This window comes from Theropithecus gelada, chromosome 19 (assembly GCF_003255815.1).
Source record: "Theropithecus gelada isolate Dixy chromosome 19, Tgel_1.0, whole genome shotgun sequence".
Classification (NCBI taxonomy): domain Eukaryota; kingdom Metazoa; phylum Chordata; class Mammalia; order Primates; family Cercopithecidae; genus Theropithecus; species Theropithecus gelada.
The window spans coordinates 37,998,026-38,012,530 of NC_037687.1; the positions used below are offsets into that span (position 1 = coordinate 37,998,026).

Here is a 14,505-nt window from a genome sequence, read left to right on the forward strand (position 1 = left end):
CTGGGGTGACAGCAGCGGCCTCTGAGCCTGCAGAGTTGGTGCTAGGCGAGTGGGAGCTAGAGAACAGAAAGTGTGCACATGGGTTGTGGAAAGCCTGTGGGTCTGGGGGCTCCTGGGCCAAGAGTGGAGCCTCGTTGAGGAAGACCCAGGGCCAGGCGCCTGCTCCCACAGGTCATTCGGAGACCCTGGTGAGCACATGGCAGTGGATGCCAAGGGACCCTGTTCCTGGGGGATCTACAGTCTAAGTGAGACTCGCACAAGCCAGGTTGAGGAGCAGCGAGCTCAACACAGCAGCTGAAGCACAAACTTTGGGGTCAGCAAGCCTCTGGGTTCACCCCAGCCTCATTGTGTGACTGTGGGCCTCAGCTTCTTCATCTTTAAAGTGGGGATGATAATGGTCTCTCCCTCATAAGATGACAGTGAGAAGTAAATGGGTTGCTGAGTATACCCAGCCAGGGCATCCTTAGAGTAGGCTGGCCATGCTTTACCTCTCTATTGGCAGTGGCTGGTTGAGCCATCAGTCCATCTCACCTGTTCTTGTTTCTTTCAAGCTATATAGAATGTTAGATCTGGGGCCGAGCACCATGGCTCATGCCTGTAATCCCAGCACTTCGAGAGGCTGAGTTGGGTGGATCACTTGAGGTCAGGAGTTTGAGATCAGCCTGGCCAACATGGTGAAACCCTATCTCTACTAAAAATACAAAAATTAGCTGGACATGGTGGCGCATGGTTGTAGTGCCAGCTGCTTGAAAGGCTGAGGCAAGAGAATCACTTGAACCCAGGAGGTGGAGGTTGCAGTTAGTCAATAAATAAATAAATAAATAAAATGAATAAAAGAATGTTTTAGCTGGAAGCAGTCTTAGAGTGCTTCTCCAGCCCATCTCAGACATATATCTGGGGAAACTGAAGTCCAGGGAGTTCAGGGGGCTGGCCCTAGGTCACTAGAGGGGGAATTTCAGGACAGAGATTGGTTGGTCTTCTTTTGTTTGTTTGTTTGTTTGTTTTTGAGAGAGAGAGTCTTGCTCTGTCGCCCAGGCTGGAGTAGAGTGGCGTGATCTTGGCTCACTGCAACCTCCACCTTCCGGGTTCAAGTGATTCTCCTGCCTCAGTTTCCCAAGTAGCTGGGACTACAGGGATGTGCCACCATGCCCAGCTAATTTTTGTATTTTTTAGTAGAGATGGGGTTTCACTATATGTTGGCCAGGCTGGTCTTGAGTACCTGACCTCAGATGATCCGCCCTCGTTGACCTCGCAAAGTGCTGGGATTACAGGTGTGAGCCACCACGCCTGGCCAGTTAGTCTTCTTTTATCTTCCTTGAGCCACATCACAGTGCTTCTTTTCTTACATGAGGAGAACTGGGAATTCTGGTGGATGTGGAAAATTGGCTGTGGTGGGGAGATATGATGAGGAATGTTTGTGTCCATGTGAATTTGTTAAGCATCTGCTGGCTTCCTGGTCCACAGACCTTGCTTCTTGGAAGATGCTGCTTCCTGACTTTCCCCCGGGAACTGACCCAAGTGTCGTCCCCGTTCTGCTTCCCTTCTCACTGTCTTACAGTGATGGCCTCGCATCCACCCAGCCACCCCAGCCCAGCACCCACTTCCCATATCCTGTTCCTGTAGACTCCAGCTTGAATGTCATCCTAATCCTCATCCTAATCCTCATGACTCCGTTCTCCCCTCCCGCCTTGGACCACTTTCCCAGCCTCCCCACTGGTCATCCTGCTTCCAGATTCCATGCTACCAGCCTGTCCCCACATTTGTCCCCAGTAAAACTTCCTTACACAGAATGCTTCTGCACAGAAGCCTTCCACCTGCAACTTCAAATCCAACTTCAAAGCAACTTGAGGACAAATTTGGGAAAGCCAAATTTTGTAGTTTTAGTAGAGATAGGATTTCACCATGTTGACCAGGCTGATCTCAAACTCCTGACCTCAAGTGATCCACCCACCTCAGCCTCCCAAAGTGCTGGGATTAAAGGCATGAGCCACCGTGCCCAGCCCCAGCTCTAACTTTCTATAGCTTGAAAGAAACAAGAATAGGTGAGATGGACTGATGGCTCAACTGGCCACTGACAAAGTTTGTCCCCACCTTGGGGTATTCAACCTTGGCAACCCCCTTGAATGCTGCTTCCCACCTCCTGCCCTTCTTTTCATCCTTCAGGACCTCAGGTCCTACCCTGATCTTTCTTACCTGAGCTTAAGCTCTTCCACTTGCCCCAATCTTCTGTGGCAGGAAAGATACTTTAACGTACCTGGACCTCATTCTTGACTTCTCTGTGACTCCCATGCCCCACATTCAGCCAATCACCAATTCTTGCTTCTTGTCACCATCACCGAATGGTGATGTGGAACTCATCAGCTTCCTCACACTGACCCCCACACCCCATCCTCTGGTTCTTCACTGCGGCCTCCAAAGCAGCCAGGATTGTCACAAAAGTGTTCACAGAACCACGCCACTCCCCTGCTTGAAACCTTCTCAGGTGTCCCACTGTTCTTGAAGTCGCAAATTCTTACCTTGGCCTTCAAGGCCCTGTGTGGTCTGGCCCTGGCCACCTCACCACCTCACACCTCATCTCCTATCTTCTCTTCTTTGTTCACTCTGCTCCAGCTCTATAGGCCTCCTTTCTGGTCTTGGAATTGCCACCCTGTTTACTGCCATGGGGCCGTCGCCTCCTCTGTTCCCATTGCCTGGAGTGTCTTCCTTCACATTCTTTGCCTCAAGAATGCTGTGTCCAATTGCTATGTAAATGTCACTTCCTTGGGACAGTTTTCTGCAACATGCCACCCTTTGTTTACATCAGGTATCCTCCTTCTACTTTTTTTTTAAGAGTCAGGGTCTCTCTCTGTCACCCAGGCTGGAGTGCAGTGGCATGATCGTAGCTCACTGCAGCCTTGACCTCAAACAATCTTCCCACCTCAGCCTCTCGAGTAGCTGGGACTACAGATGCATACCACCACACCCAGCTAAGTTAAAACAATTTTTTTTTGTAGAGATGGGGTCTCGATATGTTGTCCAGACTGGTCTGAAACCCTTGGTGTCAAGCAACTCTTCCACCTCAGCCTCTCAAAGCGCCAGGATTACAGGTGTGAGCCACCATGCCCAGGCCCTTCTCTACCTATTCTTGAAATCACTTTTCCTAACTTAGAATTACATATTTATTTGATGGCTTTTTATTTTTTATTTGATTTGTTTATTTATTTATTTTAGAGATTGGGTCTTGCTCTGTCACCCAGGGTGGAGTGCAGTGGCGCCGTCATAGCTCATTGCAGCCTTGAACTCCTGGGCTCAAGTGATCCTCTTGCTTTACCCTCCACAGGAGCTGGGACTACAGGGATATGCCACCACGCCGGGCTAGTTGATAACTTTTAAAAATTGTTTATCCCGGCCGGGCGCGGTGGCTCAAGCCTGTAATCCCAGCACTTTGGGAGGCCGAGGCGGGCGGATCACGAGGTCAGGAGATCGAGACCATCCTGGCTAACACGGTGAAACCCCGTCTCTACTAAAAAAATACAAAAAACTAGCCGGGCGAGGTGGCGGGCGCCTGTAGTCCCAGCTACTCGGGAGGCTGAGGCAGGAGAATGGCGTAAACCCGGGAGGCGGAGCTTGCAGTGAGCTGAGATCTGGCCATTGCACTCCAGCCCAGGTGACAGAGCGAGACTCCGTCTCAAAAAAAAAAAAAAAAAAAAAAAAAAAAAAATTGTTTATCCCCCAAAGTCTATAAGCTCTATGGGGTGCTTTTAACCACTGTATTCTCTGAGCTTAGCAATGGCTTAGCACATAATAGCATTTATTGGATACTTATTGAGTGATAAATTACCAAGGTATTTTTATCCACTCCAGTCTTCCTCTCAGACTGTTAGCTCCTTGAGGTCAGATTTTAGATCTAGCTCACCTCTGGGTCCTCAGCTCCTGGCACGGGGCTTGGCACTGAGGGATATGAGGAAATGTTTGAACTGAAGGAAATGGGGAAGGGTTGGCCCACCTTCAGCCAGGAGCTGATGGGATCAGGATTACCGAATATCAAGAAACTGACTTGAAGGCTGTGGGCATTGGGCTGTGAGCTGCAGAGGTATTCCAGCATTGCTGACTGGACAAGGAGTGGCTGACTGTTACGGTTGTCTCCTGAAGGATGGGGAGCATTTCACGCCTCCAAGAAGGAGCTCCATGGCTCAGTACAAAGTGATCAAGCTGTTAGGGAAACAGACCTGGGCTTAAATCCTGACTCCACCACTCACGCTGTGTGATTTGGGGCAGGAGACTTCACCTTTCTGAGGCTCAATTTGTTAGTAAAATGAGGATGATAGCAGACCTTACCTCCTCAGACTGTCATAAAGACTTAGAAGTAATGTATTGGTTCAAATAGCACAGAGTAGGCTGGACGCAGTGGCTCACGACTATAATCTTGGCACTTTGGGAGGCTGAGGCGGGTGGATGGCTTTGAGCCCAGGAGTTCTGAGACCAGCCTGGGCAACATGGCAAAACCATGTCTCTACTAAAAGTATAAAACTAGCTGGCTATGGTGGTGCACGCCTGTGGTCCCAGCTATCTGGGAGGCTGAGGTGGGAGGATGGCATGAGCCTGGGAGGCAGAGGTTGCAGTGAGCCGAGATTGTGCCACTGCACTCCAGCCCCAGCCTGGGTGACAGAGCCAGACAGTCTAAAAAAAAAAAAAAAAAAAAAAAGGAAAGGATAGACAGCAATGCTGTGGTGGCTGCTGCTCCTAATGAAGACAAAGAGGAAGATATATTTTAAGTCTCAGAATGCTGGATATTCCTAAACAGAACTTGACTTTGACTTAGGGCTGCCGGAGAAGCAAAGGGGCTCTTCGGGTCTAGAGGGCAAAGCAGGTGTGTAAACAGAAAATAGGCTTGAGGCTGGGCGTGGTGGCTCATGTCTGTAATCCCACCACTTTGGGAGGCTGAGGTGGGTGGATCACATGATCTCAGGAGTTTGAGACCAGTTTGGCCAATGTGGTAAAACCCCATCTCTCCTAAAAATACAAAAATTACCTTGGCCTAGTGGTGCGCACATGTAATCCCGGCTACTCGGGAGGCTGAGGAGGCATGAGACTTGCTTGAACCCAGGAGGTGGAGGTTGCAGTGATCTGGGATTGTGCCATTGCACTCTAGCCTGGGCAACAGAGTGAGACTCTGTCTCAAAAAAAAAACAAAAAAAAAAAAAAAAAGAGAAAAAAAAGAGCCTGGACTTTAAAAATAAAGCTAAAGCTTAATTTAATTTTTTAAAAAAAGGGAAATAGGCTTGAGTCCAGAAGCCAGGAAAGTGGGCAAGAGTGGCAAGCAGTGTCTAGGGTGGGCCAGAGCTGAAGCTGGGCATGGTTTGAGGGTATCTGAGGCCCACTGGGGGACCACATGGCCCTGCAGCAGGAGCAGACACACATCTCTTTGTGTATGTGTTTGTCTGCCACCCCTGTCATCCTGTTTTCCTGCTTGTTTGGGTCTCTAAGTTAGCTTTCCTTAACCCCCAGAGGTTGCCCCTGGCCTGGGTGCTGCTGAAGCCCTGTGTGCTTAGATGCAGCAAGGAGACTGGGCAGAGGGAGGTGGGTGTCATTGAGTCTTGGGCCCAAGTTCATCTCTTGGCCCAGCCATGGACTCGGAGTGTGGCCTGAGGCTTGGTCTCTCTGTCTCCTGACAAGCTAGGGGTCTGAGGGGCCTCTCTGAGCTCCCACATGCTATAGCCTTACAGATGAGGGCAGTGCCTATGGGAAAAGAACCCTTGGGTCCCCTCACAGAGCAAGGATGATGCTGGGGGCTGAGTAGAGAGATCGCCAAAGCAGCAGGCATTTAGAGAGAGGCTGGGGAACTGAGCCACAGAGAGGATCCCCAGGGGTGGCCAAGAGGAAGAGGCCATGGCTGGGGGGCCCTGAGGGGTGAAGAATCTCACTCTGCTGTCCCCGGTGGGCTGGCTGCTCCCCCCCACCACTCCCCGCCGGGCCCCCGGGGGACCTCGCTCTAATAATGTATTTGATCGACTCGCCGGCCGCGTACAAGCGATTATTGTCTTGTCGGGAGTCAAACGTATCGATCCAGCGAGAAATATGAGCGGAGCAATGGGGCCCGCGTGTCAGTTACCAGCCCCGCTGGCCCTGGGGAGCCCCCTACGTCTCCTTTAATTACCGCTCAGCCCTGAGCCCAGCCTGGCCTCCCCTGTGCTGCCTCCCTCCTAGCTCCCTGCACCTCAAGTGGCCCCCACTGCTTCCCAGCTCCCATGCCCTACCTGCCTCGCTCAGCATGGCTTGAGGACTCTTCTGTGGCAACGAGGCCACCATCTCCCCCTGCCTGAGTCTCCCTGTTCCAGCTGCCAGGTTATACCCACCCAGTGTGTTCCAAACTCCATCCCTCTATCCTCTCTCAGGCAGGCCCATCCTCCTTCAGGATGCCCTCACCAGGCCCAGCTCTGGTCTGAGGCACTGAGAATGGAGCCAGCATAGGAGGCGAGAGGTATGGGGTTGTTTCATCTTTCAGGGAGCGTATACAGCCTTCCCCGGCTCCAGGACTGAACTGCAGACCTGGCCGTACTGGAAGTGGGTGGTCCTTCTCTGCCGGCTCTAGGGGGCTGGAATGGGGTCACGTCCAAAACCGTGCTCCTGACATGGATGATGTTGAATCTGTCCAGGGTGGAGCATAGGGGTGGCTGGTGAGGTTTTGCCCGCCCCCCCCCCCCGCACAATGTCCTATAGCCCCATTTCTAAGCCCCCCAAAACAAATCCTAACTGAAAACAAAGCTTACTGCGTAAATGTCGCTTTGAGACAAGGCTCCAGTACCCACCGCCATTAGGCTGCTGTCGGGAAGACCCTCATGTATAGAAATCCTGTGGCCAGTTTCTGTGTGGTCTGTGGATCTCCTCTGTGAAATGGCCTTTACAATACGGGATGTTGTGGAGTGTAGCTGCCTGGAAACAGTCCCCTCTCGTGTGCATATATGAGAACTGCCAGTCCTTCCTGTTGTGCCCACCTGCCTGCCTGGGCGTGTCTGGGTGCACAGGGCACGTGTGCAGTCAAGGGAGGGCACTCCTGTAGTTCTGCCTGTAGTATGCCCTTTCCGAGTGTGCCTGTGTGTGAGTGGGTGCGAGTGGCCAGGATGCATGCCTGGGCATATATGTGTAGAAGTGCCCTTGTGCCCATGGGTCCATGTGAGGGAGTAGAGCGGGTATCAGTATATGGGAGTGACCATCGTCAGCAGGGAGGGCTGGTGTTAGGGCCTGTGCACATAGATGTGTTCATGCACGTCTGTGTGTGTACGTGTGTGTGTGTGAAGTGCTGTGGTCCATCTGTAGAAATATTTGTGTGTGGGTGGGTGAGTCTAGGCGTCTGTGCATGCACCTGTGGTTTAGGGGCTCCCCCAGCCACGGGGCGCAGCATGTCTTGCGGAGCCCAGGCGGGCAGGTGGGGTGTCTGGAGACGCCAGGCAGCCCCACAGCCTCAGACCTCAGGACCAAGAGGAGGATGAGGGCAGCGGACTCGGGCGCGCCTTTGTCTGAGCTGCGGTGCGCTGGGAGTCCTGCGCCTTTGTGTGACCCTCGCAGGTGTGCGCGCGGGGGTGTTGGGGGGGTGTTGGGGAGGGGAGTGGAGGGAGGGGTTCCCTCCTCCGCAGCCGGCCCCGCCCTCTGGGCCATTGGCTGGGCGCGGCCGCCCTCTGGCGGGCTCGGAGGGAAGCGCTGACCTGGGAGCACCGCAGCGCGAAGAGCCAGCTGGCAGCCCGGGGACCTGGTGCTCCCCTCCACCGGAGCCGCCTCGGGCGCCCGCATTTGGCCGGCGATTTATTGTAGCTCCAGGCCAAGTCCCCTATCCACCGTTCCCACTACCACTGCCCACGGGCACCACTTCCTCCCAATGGTGACACCCAACAGCTCACCTGCAGATAGGCGCAGGGCTTGCTTGATCTTCCCTGCCGTGGCGTGCTTTTAAGCTTCAACGCTTCTTGGCTCTGGGCCCTTGGGAAAGCTACTGCTCACCTCTCTGATCCTCAGTCTTTTCATCTGTAAAATGGAGCAAATAACAGTGACCACCTCATTGGAGATAGCACCTGTCAAAAGTGAGGCACAGGGTCAGGCATCAGCAAAGCCCTGTCTCCAGTGAGCTGCTGGCTAGTGTTCTAATGTTGTTACTATTGTGGACCCACCTTCTCTCCCAGACCCATTCCCTGTCCCAGATTTGTTTGCCTCCATGGGGGCGACAGAAGCCGGGGGCAACAGTTTCAGGCACCTCCCGGATCGCAGCTGTAGGAGTCGGCTCTTCTAGCCTGCTTATCCTCTGCCCCACTAGCCCCCACCCCCCAACACACACACATGATTTGGGGTGGGCCAGGCTGCCGGGGCGGGTCTGTGGGCCAGGGTATTTTCCCTTCCGAAGGGGGCGGACCGGCCCTGTGGTTTCCTCCCTGAGTGACTTCCGGCAGGGAGGGCTCGGCCCCCAGAGAGGGTGGGGAGATGACACAGTTGTTCCCCCAGCCCTGGCGGGGCGGGCAGCATGGTTCACTCCAGCATGGGGGCTCCAGGTAAGGGGGCTGGTGCCTGCGCCACTGCTCAGAGGACAGGCAGCACATTTAGGTTTGCTGTGCGGGCCCTCCCTGCCCCTCCTCCTCAGCTGTCTCCATTGTCCTTCTCTGTACTCTAGCAACTCCCTCTCTCCCATGCCGGGTCTCCTCCAACCCCCACAGCTCCTCTTTGCCCTCCCATTCCACATCAGGCACTGGAACTTCCAACCTCTTCTCTTCTCTGTTGCCCTGTTCGGAAGGGTCTGGGGACAGGAGGGAGGGAGCTGGGTGTTGGTAGCGGGCCCTCATGTGGAGAACCAGTGGGGTGGGTGACATGGGCGATCCTTGGATAAGGTCTGCAAAGGGATTGGAATGCCAAGTTGCTGGACTTGGGGGATGTCATTCCCTTTTGAGTGTGTGTGTGCACATCTGGTACGGGTGTGTGTGTGCATGTGTGTGTGCAGTAGTTCTGAGTGCTCTGAGTGGGACTGCTCTGTGCTTGTGAGTGTGGGGGGCTGTTGTGTGTGGCATTGTGGGGTGATGATCGCCTGGCTCACTTCTTCACCTCATTCACCTCAGACGTCACCTCCTCAGGGCAGCCTTCCCTGACCTCCCCATCTAAATTGGCACTGATCCTGTCACTCTCAGTTCCCTCACCCTGCTTTATCTTTTCTTCACAGCACTTATCACTGTTGGGAATTTCATTATGTGTTTGTTTGTGTGCTTATTAAATGCCTTCTCCACCAAATGTCAGTTGACTGAGTGAATATTGCGCGCCAGGCACGGTACAAGGTGGTGATGGCTGTTACTCAGCAGTGTTGATGGGAGTCTTAAATGAGATAATACATGTAGCATGCTTAGCACAGTGCCTGGAACATGGCAAGCACTCAGCCCTACATGCCTGTTTTATTTGTGGCTGTGTAGGCATGACCATGGGCGTGAGTCTTGGTTTGGTGGTATGTGCTGTCCTATATGTGCCATTGTGTGCGGGCATCCCCGTGTCCTCCACCAACATGTATCTATTGAGCAGTTCTGTCTTGGGTGTTGGAAATACAGTGGAAAGGGTAGCTCAGGTCTGTTCGCCTGGAGCTCCCAGTTTATTGGAGAAGACACACCTGTCACCAATGACAACACAGACAGGTCAGGGCTGGGATGGGGGAGGTCCAGACAAAGGGGTCAGGGCTGGGGTGGGGGAGGCTCAGGCAGAAGGGTCAGGGCTGGGGTGGGGGGCAGAGGCAGAGGGGTCAGGGGTGGGATGGGGGGACAAAGAGGGGTTGGGGCTGGGTTGAGGGAGGCCCAGGCAGAGGGGTCGGTGCTGGGGTGGGGGAGGCCCAGGTAGAGGGGTCAGGATTGGGTTGGGGGAGGCTCAGGCAGAGGGATCAGGGCTGGGATGGGGGGATGTCAGTAGAGGGGTTGGGGCTGGTATGGGGGAGGCCCACACAGAGGGGTCAGGGCCAGGATAGGGGAACATAGGTAGAGGGATTGGGCCAGGACAGGGAGATATTAGGGGATTGTAGGAGCCCTGAAAACATGTGATTTAGTTGGTGGAGTATCAAGGAGAGCTTCCTGGAGGAAGAGGGTGTCTGAGCAGGGATATGAAGGATGAGTGGGTATGAGCAAGCAAAGGCGGTGAGGAGGGGGGTGGGATGAAAAGAAGACTATTTGCAGGGTGACATGTGTTTATTTGTTGAGGTGACTGTGTATGCAACTGTGTGTATGTATGTGTGTCCATACCGTGTAGACACAGAGATCCTGGGTGTCTGCTCCCACTGACTCATTCCTCTCTGGGGTTAAATGGGGACCTCAGAGGTGCTGAGCAGTAGGCTAAACTCTTTACTTGAGATTTCTCACAGAACAGCCCTGCCTGGGAAGACTGGGGTGGATTTTCCCTGCCTGGACATGAATTAATACACTGTGTGACTGTGGGCAGATCATTCACCCTGCCTGTTCTCAGACTCCACACCTGTGAACTGGGTTCAGAGGTCAGCCCTGGCCATCTTCCAGGATGAGGTGACTCTGGGTGTATGTGTGTGCACTTGTATGTGTGCGTGTGTGTGACTCTGTGTGAACATGTGCATGTCTGGGTGTGTACCTCTGGCTGGACTGGTGTGACTTGGTGTGAGAACGTGTGTAAGTACATGTGTGCGTACACATGTCTGAGTCTATGAGTGACTGGGTATAGTATGTAGGGGGGGGGTCTGTGTGTCTATCTGTATTCGACTCTGGGTGTGTGAGTTTTGTGTACTTCTTGTGTGTGTCTGGCTGGCTGTGTGTCACTCAGTGTGACAGTGTGTGTAAGTGCATGTGTGTACACACATCTGGGCGTGTGTTTTGCATATATGCCCATGGCATCATGTATGGGCATGTGTCATATCTGCAAACCTGTTCACATTCCTGTCTGGAATCTGTGCACATCAGTTTCTTGTAGTGTGTTGGCCAGGGCCTTGCCTGGCTGTGGCCATGGGGTGTGTACTGTTGGCAGCTCTTGCCTGCTGTCAGCGCAGCTGTGGGGCCACCTCTCTTGTTGTGTCTGCTGCCCGTATCTCCATCCCTCCCTCCTGACAGCTCAGAAATGTTCACTCCCTTGAGGCCACCCAGGGACAGCTGTGGGGTGGGGAGGGGTGAGGTGCTGCTTCTGGGGAGGACGGGGACTCGGCCAGCTGGGCCCACAGAGGTTCCCGGCAGCACCAACCTGCCCACAGGGGCTCCCAGGCCGTACCCTTAATTGAAGCAGGCTGCGGAGGCAGGGGACCCAGGGGACAGGACAAGTGGGGCCAGGAGGGGTGAGGGGCAGTCCTTGGGTCCTCTATATTTAGCCCCATTTTCGGTAAGTGCTAACGAGAAGCTGGTCTAAGTCTGCTAAAACTGGCGGGGGGAAATGCAGAGGAGAAGTGAAAGTCCGGGGAGGGAGGAGTGGGAGGGCGGAGAGGACCCAGAGTCCTAGGCCTGGGGCAGTCGGGCAAGCGAGTGTGAGCTCAGGGCTAGGCAGCCCTAGTTGTGGAGGGTGGGGGGTTCTGACCTGAGGAAGGTGGGATTCAAGGGGCAACATGGCTCCAAGGGACCTAGTAGGGCTATGCATTGCTTTTTCTCTTCCAGTTCCCTTAAAATATTACACATTACCTATGATGAGGGGTGGAAATGGCCATACATAACCAACCAATTTTTTATGTGTGAATGAGGCTTTGAGAGGAGCTTCTGAAGGTGCCAGGGGATGGAGCACATTAGAATCACCTGGAGGGGGCTTATGCCTGTAATCCCAGCAGTTTGGGAGGCCGAGGTGGGCGGATCACTTGAGGTCAGGAGTTTGAGACCAGCCTGCCCAACATGGCGAAACGCTGTCTCTACTAAAAATATAAAAATTAGCCAGGCATGGTGGTGCATGCCTGTAATTGCAGCTACTCAGGAGGCTGAGGCAAGAGAATCACTTGAACCCAGGAGGCAGAGGTTGCAGTGAGCCGAGATCATACCATTGCACTCCAGCCTGGGCAACAGTGAGACTCCATCTAAAAAAAGAATCACCTGGAGGGACTTTTAAATATCTGGATGCCCAAGTCACACCCTGTACCACTGAAATCAGAGAGTCTAGGGTGGGAACAGGCATCAATATTTCTGTAGAGTTGAGTGACAGGCAATGGGCTTCTCTGCCTGGGCTGAGGCTAAAGCTGAGCCATTTGACGGACCCTCCAAGTCCATGGTTGCTGGTGCCCTGGAGTCCCTGTTAAGGCATCATTTGGCTTTTAGTCCACGGTGGAAATGGAGCTCCCTGTTCATTTCTGGTGGAAATAATCTGACCCTTCTCTCAGATTGAGCTCTGATAGGGGAGGTGGAAAGAGAAAGGACAAAGGGTAGCAGTTGGCCATTTTGTTGTGGCCCAACCAAGTGTAGGGCAGGGGGTATGCAGGGATATGTAGGAGTGGTTGGAAGAATTTGGGGAGAATAAGGGTAACAGAATGGTGAAAAATTTTCCCTCAAACCATTCTTGTCTTTCCAGCCACTGTCCCTGCAGAGGAAATCGTACCTTAAAGATTTAAGTTAAGATTTCTTGGGGATGTTGGGTGACAGTAGCAATAGGGGTTTGTTTTAGACAGGATTGGGCCCTGGTCAGTTAGGGGATTCTTTAATGCATTCATTCATTCCAAAGACATACTCCTAGGCCTGTGCAGCAATGACTCCAGCCTGGGCTCCTGTGGAGCCGACAGTTGGGGTGGAGGTCTCTGCCTGGGATGATCAGGATGTGATGGACAACAGTACAGGGGCAGTGAAGCCCAGAGGAGACAGACACTGACCATCTGGGGAATCAGGGAGTACTTCACAGAGGAGGTGACATGTGAGCTGGACCTTCAAGAGGAGCAAGAGTTTGCCAGTAGAGAAGGAAAGGGTCAACCAAGTGGGAGAGGAGCAGAGGCAAAGGCCTGGGGGAGGGAGATCAGGACCTTGGGGCCACTGATCCACATGTCTTCTGCTGGGCAGTGTTTAAGAAGCTGAGATCAGACCTGCCCTTGAAAAATTCCCGGTCTGATAGGGGAGACATACTGGGGCCCGGCTAGCTACAGTCAGCGTCTAAGACAGTGACAAGGGGAGGTGCTAGGGTAGGGGGAGCTGGAGAGAGACCTGGCTGGGAGCTGGAGGCATCGAGGTGGTTGTTTCATAGAAAACAGAGCTTATGGCCGGGCGCAGTGGCTCACGCCTGTAATCCCAGCACTTTGGGAGGCTGAGGCGGGCGGATCATGAGATCAGGAGATTGAGAACATCCTGGCTAACACAGTGAAACCCCTTCTCTACTAAATATACAAAAATTAGCTGGTCGTGGTGGCACACACCTGTAATCCCAGCTACTTGGGAGGCTGAGGCAGGGAACTGCTTGAACCCGGGAGACCTCCGGAGCTTGCAGTGAGCCGAGATCGCACCACTGCACTTCAGCCTGGGCAGCACAGTGAGACTCTATCTCAAAAAAAAAAAAAAAAGAAAAGAAAAAAAAGAAAGAAAAGAAAACAGAGCTTATGCTGGGTTCTGAAGGATGAGTTGGGGGTCACCATGTAGACAGATTGGGGAACACTGTTCCAGGCAGAGGGAACAGCCCATGCCAAGGCCTCAGGAAATGTTTTAAATGGCAGAGTGCGGCTTGGTGCCTCACACCTGTAATCCCAGCACTTTGGGAGGACATGGCAGGAAGATCATTTGAGCCCAGGAGTCTGAGACCAGCCTGGACAACATAGAGACCCATCTCTACAAAAAAAAAAAAAAAAAAAATTTTTAATTAACTGGATGTGGTGGTGCACACCTGTGGTCCCAGCTACTCAGGAGGCTGGGGCAGGAGGATAGCTTGACCCCAGTAGGTCGAGGCTGCAGTGAGCCGTAATTGTGCCACTGCGTTCCAACCTGGCTGACAGAGCAAGACTCTTGTCTTAAAAAATAAATACAATAAAATAAATAGCAGGGAGACAGTAGGACAGGGATGGGGAGTAGTACGAGACAGAGACTGCTGCAGAGAGGGACATTCAGCAAACAGTTACAACCTGTTCTGGGCTTGTGATGCTGGGGACCCAGTGATGAGTCAGACCAGGCCTGTTGCCTTGGTCTTGTGGGGAAGGAACCTGGACACAGACGGTCACAGCTGGGGGCTCAGGGATGGGACAGCAGGAGCAGGGGCTGTGAGAGGCTGTCTTAGTTTGCTAGGGCTTCCCCAGCAAAGTACCACAGACTAGGTGACTGAAATAAGAGAAATTCATTCTCACAATTATGGAGGCTGTAAGTTAGAGAAGAGGAGAGGATGTCAGCAGGGTTGGCCTCTTCCAAGGCCTCTCTTCTTGGCTTGTGGTCAGCTGGTCTTCTCCTGGGTCTTCATGTGGTCTTCCCTCTGTTCCCATCTGTGACCTAATTCCCTCTTCTTCTTCTTCTTCTTTTTTCTATTCTTTTTTTTTTTTTTTTTTTTTTTTTTTGGGGTTTTTTTTTTTCCCCCCGGCTTTTGTGGAGTGGTGGGATCTCGGCTAACTGCCACCTGCCACCTCCG

General features: G+C 53.1%; 1 protein-coding gene and 1 long non-coding RNA gene across 5 annotated transcripts in view; one reads left to right on the plus strand and one right to left on the minus strand.

Annotated features, from left to right (window-relative positions):
- Window positions 1-3,776: 3,776 nt before the first annotated feature.
- Window positions 3,777-8,271, minus strand: LOC112612146. Its single transcript, XR_003116818.1, has 3 exons — window positions 8,142-8,271; window positions 7,875-7,998; window positions 3,777-4,191 (listed from the first exon to the last, which is right to left on the minus strand). It is a non-coding gene; the product is annotated as an uncharacterized LOC112612146 (long non-coding RNA).
- A 150-nt stretch (window positions 8,272-8,421) lies between these two features.
- Window positions 8,422-14,505, plus strand: part of POU2F2 (POU class 2 homeobox 2) — a 46,761-nt gene continuing 40,677 nt past the window's right edge. For all 4 annotated transcript variants that reach the window (XM_025366219.1, XM_025366218.1, XM_025366220.1 and 1 more), the window contains exon 1: window positions 8,422-8,516. In XM_025366219.1, coding sequence (XP_025222004.1) covers window positions 8,489-8,516 — 28 coding nt within the window. In that variant the 5' untranslated portion in view covers window positions 8,422-8,488. The remainder of the gene's footprint in view (window positions 8,517-14,505) is intronic.